This window comes from Pezoporus flaviventris, unplaced genomic scaffold, assembly GCF_033815535.1.
Source record: "Pezoporus flaviventris isolate CSIRO_AGI_PZ_B2104156 unplaced genomic scaffold, CSIRO_AGI_Pfla_v1 ptg000007l, whole genome shotgun sequence".
NCBI classification, from domain to species: Eukaryota; Metazoa; Chordata; class Aves; order Psittaciformes; family Psittacidae; genus Pezoporus; species Pezoporus flaviventris.
This window is the reverse complement of record NW_026892555.1, coordinates 89,312,437-89,326,530: the sequence shown is the minus strand read 5'-3', so window position 1 is coordinate 89,326,530 and position 14,094 is coordinate 89,312,437. Positions and strand designations below refer to the sequence as shown.

Here is a 14,094-nt window from a genome sequence, read left to right as displayed (position 1 = left end):
ACGCACCTGTAATAACAACTGCTCTAGAAGAGTCGCTAACCAGCCCTTTCTAATGAAGTAATCTGTAGGTATTACACCAGCTAGACTGTTGACAAGTCTCTTGTAGTGTTACATGCTCAAACAAGAAGTCTTACTCTACAGGCTTACTCCAAAAAATCTTACCCCACTTAAAAAGAAGTCAGAAAACCACTCAAAATATTTGTATCAAGTCTGGTTACTTTATTTTTCATTTGTGCAGTCAGTTAAAAGAACAGTTAACAATGAAAACAGACAACCACAGAAGCTTTAGGTACAGTATTGTAACCCTGAAGAAGCAAATGACCACGTTGAACACATTCTTTGTGCCAGTCATTTCCAGATGAAAGAGAAGTACATACACAGGTCTAGTTCAGTGTAAAACCTGATATTAAGCAGCAAGTTGCTCACAAGTGCAGCACTGTCACATACAACATAGGTAATTACTGCTTATTCAAAGTTACACAGCCCCTGCAACAAAGGTGATATGACTACATTTAAAATAAGAACCCAAAATACATTCAAGAGAATGGCTGCAACAATAAGGCAATAAACAGTTTTTAAACTAGATCCTACTAAACAAAACAAGACCAACTGTGTAACCTGTTGCCTTCATCAGGTTTCAGACTCGAATGGGTCAATTCAAACTTAAGTGCTTACCCACCAGTAACATTTCAGAAGTACACTGGTAAAAAATTGATTCAAAGACATGAGTATACTGGACTGCCAGCAATCAGAACCCAGGTCTTATCACAAGTACACTTTCACACACAGCTTCGCTTTTACAGGTTTGCATATGAAGCACCCTGTACAGATATTTGACTACAGACTCCTTCAGGAAAAAATATGCATTGACAGAAGACATCAGCATTGCAAAATTCTTCCAAACCACGCAATATAAACCTTTTGCCTGATACTAATAGGATCATTAAAGTTATACACTAGGCAGACAGCGTCACTGGCAGCTATGTCACAGCAAGATTAAAAAAACAGCATTAGCTGTTTAACAAAAAAAAAAAGAATAAAAGAGACTGAAAATAACTTTGGGGAGTGAAATGTACATCTACATACAGCAAAGAAGGGAAAAGGGAGTTGTTTGGCTAGAGCAGATGAGCTACCCAGAGGCTTCCACATCCATCTTATTGCATATTTGATCAATGCCAGCACTCAAACCTGCATGGATTTTTCCTTCATTGTCATGCTCCAGAGTCTAGATTCTTGTGCCTTTAGAGCTACCCTGACTCGGTATGTATATTGCTGTAACTTCACATTTCTTCACAGCTACTAGAAGCAGAGACTGAGTTAACCTTTACTTACATCTCAGCTGGGGATACTACATGCACGAATCAGTCTTTTGCCATCTTCTGTGCACTAAACTCTAGGTAAAAGTGAAGTGCAGTGGAGTGTCAATACCCTACACGTCAGTACAAAAAAATATCTTTATTTGTAAGCCTATATTAGCAAAGCCCAAGACAAAGATGCTAAAGATGTTTCTTAAGAAAATGTACCAGCAATTGGTTAGCACTGCTAAACTGTTAAGTCTCATCATGTAACAAGATGTAGAGACGCAAGAATATTGTGACATTAAGTTGTGCAAGGCAAGTGACTGGAAGCAGCTGGAAATAGAATCCGATTGCTTTTGCTCATTTTTACTAATTAAAATTTACTAATCGATTTTACTAAATACAAGCAGCATCATTAGGCATTCCCTTGTCAGCAGACATGATAGAGGAAGGAGACTTATCGATACTCCTATATGTGTTTCGAGGATATGTGCATAGCACTGCTTAATCATGCTTGAAAATGTAACCCTGTAACATAAAGCATGCTTGTATGCACATGCTAGTAAACAAAGCAGACTTTCAGGCTTCAGAGGAAGGTCAGGGTTGATGTTATATATTTTAATACTGAAAACATCCAAATAATTTTATAAAGTGAATGCTCTCATTAGCTTTTGAACAGTATTCACAAAACATAAAGGCACTAAAAGAGTGCTCTTTTCCCAGATGCAGGCCTATCTGATGAAAAACTAAATGTTGCTGCTTTTAGCCACATAACTAAACCAAACCACCAGTTTGGAAGTAATATGTTTAAACTTCTTAACAGCTGGAAGTACAAGACCAATTTTGTAGTCCTGTTTAAGTTTTGAAACAGGGAGCAATGATGCAAACACTACCACATACCCAAGCTTTAAGAGAAAACTGGATCTATTCATGGCAAGACCTATTGGTAGTTCTCTCTCTCTCACACACACACACATATCAGAGGTGGTACATGCATGTTCCTCCTCTTCCCAAAGATCTCACGCATCAGTCTTCAGAGCTGCTAGATAAACAGAAGTGAAGCTGTTCGTTCTGAAGTGCGACGTCAAAATAGCCATATAACTCATTCTCAAAGAAACAGGAGCAACTGCTTACTACCAGTAAAAAATAAAATAAATCAGTAAGTCCTCCAGCAAACCTGAGGTACCAAATTCATTCCTATAACACTATCAAAGTGCTACAGTGATGTCTACCAAACTGGTCAGAATGCCTTAACTGGTTCCAGGAAAGAAGTTATGTCAGGTATCATGTACCTGATGTAAAGGTGTACAAAGTGAACTAGAGAAGTGCTTAGTATTCAAAGCCCAAAGACGATACTTCAGAATATTATGTAGTGAGTACATAACCTAGGCACCTTCCCCTCTCCAACATAAGTTGGACTTAGAGTAAAAGGTTCAGGAAAAACAGACCTAGCAAGACTGTTTAACCTGTTACCCTTCTTATGCCAAAACCAAGAAAACAGGTCTTACCACCTGATTCCTTTCTTTTTAAAAGGGAGATAATAAAAACCTCCAAACCATGTGCATCTAATATTGATTTTTCATATTTCATTTATACTTTTTATATAAGAACATAATTAAAATCTCACTTTAGAATACTTTCTAAAGCAGGATATCCTTTCAACTGTTTTTCAAATTCACATGCATTCTCAAGGTTGAAGAAAAAAAATATATATTCATATATAGTTAAGGAAATAAAACTCAATTTCACTATATGTAGTTACAGTGCTGTAAAGAAAAAAAATAATTTAGAAACCATTTCAACTCTGAAATGCTCACTATGCTCAGACTAATGCAAAGGCTAAGCCTATGGTCCAGGACCTGTTTTTAACCTCTGTGCAGAGACAGGAACTACAGCAGTTCAGCTTTTTTGATGGAGGTTTCTCTCCACCCCGTCTTTCTTACAGTATTTTACGACTTCCTGCTGAAGCCCTCCCTGAACCTCTGCCGAAGCAGCTTACGTTGGTAGTTCAAAAATAAAGGTCCACAGATATTAACGCTACCTCTTAAGTCAGTTTTTCAGTAAGATCAAACCACTGAACACCACAGTGCAGAGGTGCTTAACCATTCATAATTAGTCAGAAGTTCAACAGAGTACTTTAGGTTGTGTCTTCTGTAGGTGCCCTTCGTTGCCGAGCAGACTTCTGTCTGCTTCTCAGAGGTGAAGGTGGAGTCTCCTGGTCAGCTTCAGTCTCTGAAGGCTCGTTGTCTCCCTGCTGAGACCCCGTATCACCTATTAATTCTCTCAGGAATTTGAATTTGGACAAAAACAATTGCCAGACGACGTACCAGCCTGCAGGAGAAAGAAAAAAGGTAATGCTCAGTTACTCCCTAGAAACTGACAGTCAGCTTTCAGTCAAACTAGACCAGAAAAGTGAGAAAAATAACTTTTATCAGCTCCCATCTTCTAATTGCCAAGTGTCAACCCCAAAACCTCTCCCACAAAACCCTTTCTACAGTCCTGTAAATACCAATTCAATTTGATAGTTTGTCCTCATCCAGCAGCAAACATTTAAGCTCTGGACAAATTGTACTGCCAAAGGGAGCAGTAGGTGGGTGATCATGACTGCACAGATAAAGAACTGCCAGGAGAAAAGCAACTTCCGTGGTTACACCTAAAACAAGGACTCAGGATTCATTACACAGACAGTGTAAAAAGGCAGCACTAGATTTTCTACCCTCAGCAAACACATTGTTCCAAAAAATCACATTTTTAAAGCTGCATTACGTAAGCACTATTAAGCACACTTGGGGAGATCCTGAAATTAATACCATGTTTTATAATAAAACCTATTTTGAAATGCACAAGGTCTTCCTTACGTTCACTAAAAGATCACGCACCCCCAATTCAAGGTGTTCCCTCACCATGTCCAAATCCCATTAAATAAACATTCTCTGGTAAATTTATGTTCTGCTCCACCACTAGAATACTCTGGGTCCCAAGTAAAGGTTTGGGATAGCCATGTTGCTAAAATCTCTCTTGAAAAATAGTTAAGATCCAGCTCCTCTTCTCTCATGTAAGAGGTAGCCAAGGAACTTTAAAAAGCAGATACAAATAATATCTAAACGTAAACCAAAATCTTCCTTTTAAAAGATCTCTCCCTTATCTAAGCATTTACATCAGGAGAGACTGGAGTTTTACCCAGCTGAGAATTAGTGTTATCCCTTTCCCTCTAACCACCCAGTCAAGTTTCACCATTTATAGAACAGAAATGTAACTTCTCTGTAAAATACAGAGTTAAGTAGAATAAAATTTAAACAGCTACTTGAAAACAGATGCTATCTAAGCATCATTTGCAATCCCAGAACATACCTGTCTTGCACAGAGTTCAGAAGGTCTTTCTATCTCAACCCTATTACTGGGTGCCCTTCATTGTCAAGCAGACTTCTGTCTACAGATGCAAAGAGTAAGAGTCCTGTTTCACAGAGCTGGGGAAACCCATCCTCCCAATTACACATCTATCAGCAGAAACAGATTTCTGAGTGTGGACAACACCGATGTGCTAGGGAAGGGGACGAAAGACTAGTAAGTGGCATTTCTGTAACCACAGCACCACTATTTGTCTGCTTCTTCTGTAATCAGTCATGCCAATTCGAGCAAGCCACTGCTTAGGAAGAAACAAGATCCCACCCTTCCGCTCCCTCCTGGAATGGTTTTCACATCCTGCAGACTTTTTTAGTTCTGCAACTTAACTGCTGCTGAGGAAAGTTGGAGGAAAGCTTTTATATGACAATCTTTAATGCTTACCAAATATTCCCTTTTCCATTAACACCTAAACCTTTACAAGATTTGTGATCAAATTGAATCTGATGCCTCATAAATGCATTAAAGCTCCCTGCACCTAGAAAAAGCCTCAATGGCAGATGCCTGGGTTTGGCATCTTTTTTCTTTCAGATCTAGATGTAAAAATTGAAGTTGCAACTCTGAAAGTTGCTTCCACTGGGAGGTATTTCAGATCTCTGTGATCTTCAATTCCTTCTGCATTTTGAGGACCATAAACCAATTCATTCTTCTCATGGATCTAAGCATCCTTAAAAGTAATCAAATTTCCAAAAGCCGTGCTAGTTCACATGGGAAAGAAAATGCATAAAATAGTTCAAGTGAACATAGGACTCATGCAAGAAAGTGAGACCTATGTGTCATATTACAAGGCATTTAAAAATATCTCCAACTCCCCAATTTGTTGATGGATGCAAAATTTGAGACACTAGACTTAGAAGTGCATGAAAAGCATGTGATACATTCTACTAAATCCACTTAAGCATACAGGGGGATGACTGCCAGCCATGAATTATTTTGCTGGGGTCATGTTTTTGATTGCTTAAAATCCTAATTAAAACCACCTGCAAAGTCAATTACTATGAAACAGACGCATCACTTGCAGAGAACACCACAGAGCAGGGAGAACAAGCCAAAAATATTCAGGGCCTTCCCAAAAGAGTTATAGAGCACTTCACAGAAGCATGACTTGAATATAGTCTGCACAAATAAATACCCCATTAAGGGAGGTATTTTAGTTTAGGCTAGAGCAGACCACATGCTTCCTCTATCACTGCAAAAAGGCCACTCAACACACAGAATTACTACTGTGAGGGGAGAAATACTAAAGAATGTCACAGTTCATTCGCAGACACTCTTAAGAAAAGCAGCATTATTTTTTTTCCATGTTTGCATACCCAAAATACCCAGTGCCACAAACAGACTTAAAAGCATTCTAGCTCAAGACTACAAACAAGACAGTATAAATAATCAGCCAACATGACTGGTTACAGCTGGCAAACAACCACACCAGTGATAACAGCCAGGTGAAATGAACCACAACGCAGTGCATTGAAAAGAAAATTACAATAGGCTTAGCCAACGGTAATAGGGGAAGGGCAACCAGGCTTGAAAATTAAGAGTTTCAAAACCTCACAAGATTTCCCAGCCTGTAGCAGAGATATTTGGGTATAAAGTAATCAAAGTAGAAAGATTTCTTTTTCTCACTTGCTCTAGTTACAGCGCCAAATTGGATGGAAAGTTAAGAAAAAAATCCCCAAAACAAATACACTTGTCTGAATCAAGCTAAGACTACCTCTCCAGCTGAGACTCCCTGTCGCCTCACTGTTACTAAACAAGTAAGAATTTCCTTGGAAATAACCAGACTACGAAAGAACAAGTTATTCTGGGTAAGAGAAACTCTCTCCAGCAATAATAGCAACTAAATACACCACTAAACAAAACCACACATAAAGCCTGGAGGCAGATTCACAGTACATAGTTTCTTCTGAATCAGAAGACTGCATTTTCCATTAATTTCTCAGCCTCTTAACATGGCAAAATGGTAACACCCAACATCATGCCATGCTGAAGAACTGTAAGTTACATATTTGTGTACTCAAAATAATTATTAAGTAATTTAAAAGACACGATAAAAAAACACCCAAAAAAGGAAAAATGGACATTTCCACGCATTCTTTTCTGTATACAGCTCGGTTTAGCTTTGCAGCTCTTTTGCTATAGAGCTCTTCCTGAACAGGTAACTGACCCCACTGGTTTCCATCTCAAAAGCTTCCACTTTGTTCAGGTAAGCTGCTCTCCAAGAAGTCCTACTGGTTTAACTTCACCACACACAAAATACTTGATTTGAATCAGTCTTCTAGTGTTTGCTCTATTTTCTTCAGCCATTTGATTTACCTTTTCAAAGCATCCTTTCCTTGATTGAACCAGTGGAAACTGAACAGCATACCCACAATACAGCTTCAGCAAACAAGCAGTGATAACATGCAGACTATAATATACAATATTCCTACATTAACTGGTGAAAGACACTGCTACTCAAAGTGGCAAGCCAGACCCCACAGTACATCACGGCAATTTAAAGAACGGGCTCCAGCTCTAGGTCTAACAGATACTTGAATCCAGAGCAAGTCGTGAAATCCTGTCTATGACAGACAGTATTTTGCATTTAGAAAAAACAGCAGCTCCCAGCCTTGCAGAGTTTAGCACTCACTAAAAGCTGAGAGCCACTCTGTCACTTAAAATACCACTGCCAGGTGCCATCCAAAGATATTTAAGGCACATTTGGCATTATTCCATCAGTATGTCAACCCCTCTTATAAAATCATGTTGCAATGTGTTTGTGAAGATGGGACCATGAGTCAAAGCCTCTTTCACTGACTCATACATACTGTGTAACATCTATGCAGTATCAGGATGTTAAACACATTTTATGATTTGACAATGCTTCATAAAAGCTACCTTTTCTGTTACTTTCCACCAGCTCCTAGTTCTTTGTAAAGGGGAAAGAAGCAAAGTGATCTAACTGCCTTAATACACCTCAGACAGTGAGGGGTACAAGTCTCAGGTCCATGTATTCCATTCACATTACTGTCTTGTATACAAAAGCTAACGCATGGTTTTCTTTATTGGAATACATTTTCAATTTGAATCAGGAAAAGCAAACAAAACAAAACCCAGGGCTAATATGAAATGTTGGGGTAAAGCAACCTGATTTTTCTTCTGTGAAATACAAATTAAACCAAGAAAGGAGGAAAGGTGATGTAGTAATGGCACAAGACAGAGTCTGAAAATCTGGCTTCTATTGCTGACCCTGCTACGGACTTTCTGTGCAGTTTTACAAGATCATTTTACCTCTGTGTCCCTGCTGATTTGAAAATAGGATGTTATTACTCCAGCACATGAGGACTAATTTGGAACTAGGTTATCACCAAGGTGAATGTTGCCTTTATTCAAATGAAGTGTCCATCACAGAAAATCTTAAGCAGCTGTAGCTTTAAAAAAAGGAGCACAGAGCTTCAGATGCTAACCGGAGATGAGAGAGAACAGGGCTCTACTCTGAGGAATGTCAGATGTCTTCTGTGACCACTGACAAGTCACTTTGATGCTGTGCCATTTTTAAATGTAGGTAATACACTGCCCTAGTAGAAAGCTTTGCTATGGAGATGATCAGACTGACGGAAGCATCCACTGCTCTGACACTGAAGTAACAGAAGACATCAGCAACATGGTGCCTGGTTTTGCACAGCTCCTTAAACCTGGTCCCATTTAATGCAAGACTCTACTAAGTGCTGCTTGCTGACTGATTGCAAGAAAACTCAGCTCTCTTCTCATCTTCCATCTGTAATCATTTCAAAACTCAACTTCAAATTAAAGGGTACTGTCTTTTTATTGCTGGTCTAATCAAGCATGACCTTCCTCATCTTTTGAAGTAGTTTACAAGGTTCACTCATTCATGATAGTTACAAAACTGTTTAAACAAAGCATTAAAGTTATTCAGGTAGAATTTAGGACTCAGATATTTTCCCATCTGCAACTGAATTCAGACTTGTGAAACAAACCACACATTTGTCTCAGCATTTTATGAGTTACATGCTTTTTGTTTTAAGGCCACCTTCCTCAAACCACATCTCATTAGCCTCTCTTGCCAAATGAGATGAACGCTTCCATCTGCTCCACTGAAGGCACTTCTGCAATTTCATATGGCTTCACGTATTACTACATTAAGAAAACAAAACAAATACACAGCGGTAAGCAGTACTTCAGTTCATCTTGGTTGGTATTTTACCTTGTCCTTGACTATGCATGAGTTCCATCTGCAGAGGAACATGGAATACACAGAGGTACCAATGAGACTACCAGAGAGAAGCCAGAAAAAGGAAATTAAAAAAGCGGCATCAAGTTACTTTAGTCCCACTTTTAACAGAGAAACTGAAACAGAAAAAATTAATACTGTGTTTACAGTCCCTCAATGGTTTCTATGTCAGATGTGATCAGTTTACAAATAGAGATGTTGCTAGCTGTAAGCCTTCCAAGCAAATTCACATTAACATTGAAAGTAGCAGTTAGAAGCAACCAGAAATGTTTGAAAGAAAATCAGGTCATTTATGCAAAGTTCTTTATTATAGGCATAAATGCCCAATTTGGGCATAAACCTTTGCTTTTCACATGGCTGAAGAACTGGTCCAAATAAGTTCTGGTAGTTTGTGCTTTGAATTTTGTCTCTTCACTTGAGAAAAATGATAAAATGAAGTTTTTTTCCCCCATTATTTAAGTTTTGATAGCACTTATCACATCGTATGTGATAAGCAGCAGAAATCCACGTGATCACAGGCCACCTTCTGCGTATTTAAGTCTACTGTTCTCTGCAAGCATTCACAGCACAAGTTCTTTTAAAAGCCACGCAAAATTTATGTTTACAGCTTTTGATCTTGTAAGTCTTTTGAAGAGGCTGTTTCGATGCTTCTCATCAGATGGCTGTAAAACATTCTTATCATCAGATCAAGCTTACTCAGGATTATATCCAGTCATTCTTGTGTCAGGTTTGTCCTTTAATTTGTATGTCTCACTGGCTGACATTTATTCATATCCTGTCGTACCAGCACTCAGTCTCCCTGGGAGTCTAACAGGCTGTAAAGAATAGAAGCCAGTAGGTAAGCAGGTGGATAAGAAACTGTCTATTCCTGGCACAGATAAACAGTTGAATTGGAAACAGCTTGTACTCATTTTTTTCTAGTAGTGGTCTTGACACTGTTTTCCTTGGAATATTTTCTATTAATAATCATGGCACAAGAACTAGACATGTACCAATATTAATAAATGCTGTATGTGGAAAAAATAATTACTGATACTGTAAGTCATTATCAAATCCTACTGAGTCACTTCTAATCCTCACAAAAAAAAAAACAATGAACATGTCAGCTTCCTGTGATCAGTACTTTTGAAATCTAGGTGATTTTTAGCAATCTTTTTACAAGCTCTGATGCTGTTGAAAGTAAAACACAATGCAGGATTCAAAACAAAGTATTCATGGAATCCAAGCTAAATGTACAATATGGATCTTTAAGTTGCTAAGTACTTATAAACCCTTTAAAAAGACATTTACTAGTTACTTTTTCCCTTTTTAAGCAAGAAAGCATTAGAGAGATGTTTAGGTTAGCAGGCAAAGTTAGAGAACCCTAGCATTTCAATTCTACTTGTCACATACAGACAAAAGATGAAAGGCCTGGAGGAAATTATCCTCATTTCCAGCTTTGAACAGCATGTAGCAAAATCATTTTAAACTTTCAGCAACAGAGTAAACAAAGTTCACATGCACAGTCTGAAAGCATAAAATCCCTAAAAAACATAAGCTATCTAGGAAGTACTAAGAACCACCTTTCATCTTATAAAACAGGAAAAGTGGCCAGACAAATCTAATGAGCATACAGAAACTTTAATAAATAGCCACTTAGGTAACCGCTTGCTCTGTAACAATGGACAGTATAGGACACACAGGAAAGAGCACAAGACCAGGAAAATAGACCCTCATACAGCCTTACAGGACCAATTATCTATATTTCAGAAGCTTCCTTACCTGACTATTTATTCTATAGCTTAAAGATATGGACCCTTCTTCTATGAACTTTAAATGACAGAAGTTTCAGAAACCAAAATATTCTTTGTTAATGAGCTTGCAATTTATTTCCCGCTTATGTAAAAGAAAACTTTAAGCCTGCTGCTTGATCAGTTAACTTCATATACTCTGATTCCTCTGTAATGATGAAGTTGCACAACCATTTACAGTTCACCCTTGTAACTTTTCTCAGCTCTATAACCATTACCTTTCCTCCAATCACCTGTTTTCCAGGCTAGACAAACCTAACCTGTTTACAGCTTTGCCATGCAAAAGTCATTTTATGGTGACAGCTATGTGATCATAGACTCATTTAGGCTGGAAATCCTATCTTTTTAAAATATTTTGGAGAAGTACTTGCAAATACTGCAGCTAATCCTTTCTTTGGGATACTAAGAGCTCAGTTTGAAGCCATTATATTCCCCCATACAAACTAATTGGGCATACATTTTGCACTTTTAATGTACATTAGTCCATTCATGTTAATACCATATTTCACCTCCCATTTTGCCTCTGACATTGCAAAACCTTTTCACAGTGTTTTGCTATTCTGACCACAACTAACAACACATTTTAAATTTTAGACGTCAGCTAACTCCACTTTGCTCCCTTGGTTTTCAATAATCACTTACAATCCACCTGGCATTTGCTTTTTATCTCACAGGCATTTCACCATAAGCTACAGCATAGTTTGGTGGTGGCGGGTTTGGAGTGGGTTAAAAAATTCAGCATATTGATCCCAACACCTGCATACACTACACTGCTGATTCCTTCCAAGACCTCCAGACATGCAAATTTTGCCTTCCATTTAAATAACCCTTCTCTATACATACATACCTATGCGTATATATATACACACACAAGTTTTGGATTCACATAAGAAAAAAAGAATAACTCCTGAGAGCTGCTCTCTATTGTATTCTAGCAAACAGATGTCAGAAGCTGAGGGGTACCAGCAAGAAGTTTACTTCTTCCATTCACCGGCATGTCAGACATACGTACAAGCTGCACGGAGTGACTGCTCAGTAGTCCGTTCACATAAAAACCTATCAGCTTCAGATTAGGGACCGAATTAAAACTCTGGAGGCATTTCAAGGCTCAAAATTATTTGGAAACAAAGAGAAGGGGGCGCTGCAAACCACACGAGTTCCTGCACACCCCGGGGCACGGTGCCCTTTTCATTTCCTCCAGTCAATCTGAGCAAAGAGGAACCACCAAAGATTTGAGAAGGCGGGGAGCGAAGGCAGGGGGCACAAGCACTGTACACCAGAGCCAGGCCAGCCCTCCCACACTCCCTCGCCCCCCGCCGCCGAGGGGAGCGGGCGGAACTCACCGCACAGCATGAAGAGCAGCACGCAGGCCAGGGTGGCCACAATCACCAGCAAGGTCAGCCCGATGCTCTGCCACATGGCGCCGGAATCCTCTCCGCCGACACCGGGGGCTCCTCCTCAAGATGCTTCCCCGCTGCAGCAGCCGCCTTCCTGGGCTGGGCCGGCCACCACCGGCGGCCGTCAGGGGCCGCTCAGCCCTGCGTGAGGGCCGCCAGGGACGACCGGCCCCTCGGCAGGTCACGCCGCAGGGTTGAGGGGAGGGCAGAAACCCTCCGGCGGCTACGGGGAGGAAACCGCGCCTCGCATCGCTGCCCGCTACTCCCGGGGAAGGGAGAGAGCGGCTCCGCGGCCCAACCGAGCCAGCGAGGATCGCTGAGGCCCCCGGACGCGCCGGCGGGGCGGTGACACCTGCCCTGTCTCCTCCCACCGCTTCACGACCCGCCGTGAGGAGCTGCAGCCGGCGAACGGGGCAGGACTTCCAGCGGTGACACCGGTTGCGCGCAGTGCATGCCGGGAGCTGCAGTTCACCTTCTTCCCCAGCTGCCGGAGCCGGCGGGCACCCTCGCCAACAAGGACAACAAGTCCCGGCATGCTCCGCGCCACTGACGGCCCGGGCAGCCGTCGCCCCCGCCCTAGGGGAGGCTGAAGGGGTCGTTGACGGTAGCTGCTCGGGGGCCGTCCTCTCGTTTCTCTCACGGCTGTAGCGGTGGGGCTACCGGCTGAGAAGAGCCGGCGTCGCTGGCAGGGGGAGCTTGAAAGCAGGGTGGGCTGGTTGGTTGCCCGGCCAGTAACTGCCTTGTGCAGCGGAGGGAACGGGAGGGGAGCAGCCGGTGTGGTAGAACACATGCCGCGGCTGAAGCCGTGCGAATGAGGTTAAGACTAGGACTGATCGCTTCCCCGTGCCGTGATTTACATCAGTGGTGTAGGTCTAATAACGATGGGGCAACCTGGTCACCGGCTCCTCTTTCTGCCTGTTGTCATTGGCGCCCTTGCTTCCCCCGCTTTGATCTAGAGGGGGACAGCAGAGCTACCTGGCCTCAGCCGGGGCAGTGTTTTTACACCTGTGCCACCACAGCGGGGTTCACATTCCGCACGACCTTGGGTCTCGCCCGCTGTTAACATTGCGGGGTGTACATCAAGGCTGGTCTTGCCACTAAAAAGAAATCTGAGGAAAAACTGTATTCCAGAAATCATGAGATAAGCTTGATTCTGTTATGGACTGCTTTTAGCACTAGAACAAGGTTATGACTTTGTCGCGTAAAATTACTGGAAATGGGTTTAAATCCACTACTACAGAAGCCTGATTTCCCATGGAGATGCAACCACTGCAGAGGGATGTCAAAGTTAATACAGGTCTTTTTGTTTCTTTTATGCATTATTTAAAAACCTCCCATTTTAAGAGAAGCTAAAAATTCTTGGTTTTCCTGTTCATTGAGTGTGCCACACGCCTCATCTTTTCAAGATACCTTTAAACCAAAATGACCTTCACATGTAGTCCCCATTCACATCCTCAAATTTGCCGTCACTTCACCAAATCGAACCGGAGTCCTCTCTTTCCATTCCTAGCCTGCTCTCCCAACATTCATAGCCCTCTTTAATATTCTGCCTAACCTACTCAGCATGTCTTGTGCCAGTATTTAATTCAAAACATATTTTCTGTTATTTGTCGATAAGTTTGTACGTTGGTATGTTTCCTGATCTTTAAGCGTCACTCTAATTCTAGCCTAAGCTGCTGTTACACATACTTAGCAAGGGTTTTTTTTCTGCACTGCAAACAAGCAGCAAGCCAGTGATAGTTACTACCCTATTAACTTCTGGGAAACTATTTCAGCTCCATCCTAGCTACACTGTTCTGTTTCTCTGTTTTTCTACTTAAAATCTACAGTTAAAGTAAGTTTGCTGGGTATGGGACCACTGCTTTCCTGTAAAACAGCTGTCACAACATTTCAGGGCTATTAAAATATTTCATAGACATCATCCTATGGTTCCAAACTGGTTTACTAATAGTAGTTGATTAATTCACATCACACCT

At 41.0% G+C, this 14,094-nt stretch overlaps 1 protein-coding gene across 1 annotated transcript; it reads right to left on the bottom strand.

Moving 5' to 3' along the window:
• Positions 1-198: 198 nt before the first annotated feature.
• On the bottom strand, positions 199-12,497 carry SMIM13 (small integral membrane protein 13). Its single transcript, XM_061449456.1, has 2 exons — positions 12,065-12,497; positions 199-3,629 (listed from the first exon to the last, which is right to left on the bottom strand). Exons 1-2 carry the CDS (start codon positions 12,138-12,140, stop codon positions 3,436-3,438), a joined length of 270 nt encoding a protein of 89 aa, XP_061305440.1. The 5' UTR covers positions 12,141-12,497; the 3' UTR covers positions 199-3,435.
• Positions 12,498-14,094: the final 1,597 nt, after the last annotated feature.

Bases quoted from the DNA above. Each gene is read 5' to 3' on its own strand.
- SMIM13 (XM_061449456.1), bottom strand. From the start codon at position 12,140: ATGTGGCAGAGCATCGGGCTGACCTTGCTGGTGATTGTGGCCACCCTG. The intron at 3,630-12,064 runs GTGAGTTCCGCC...TTTCTCCTGCAG, and splicing joins GCTGCTCTTCATGCTGTGCG to GCTGGTACGTCGTCTGGCAA.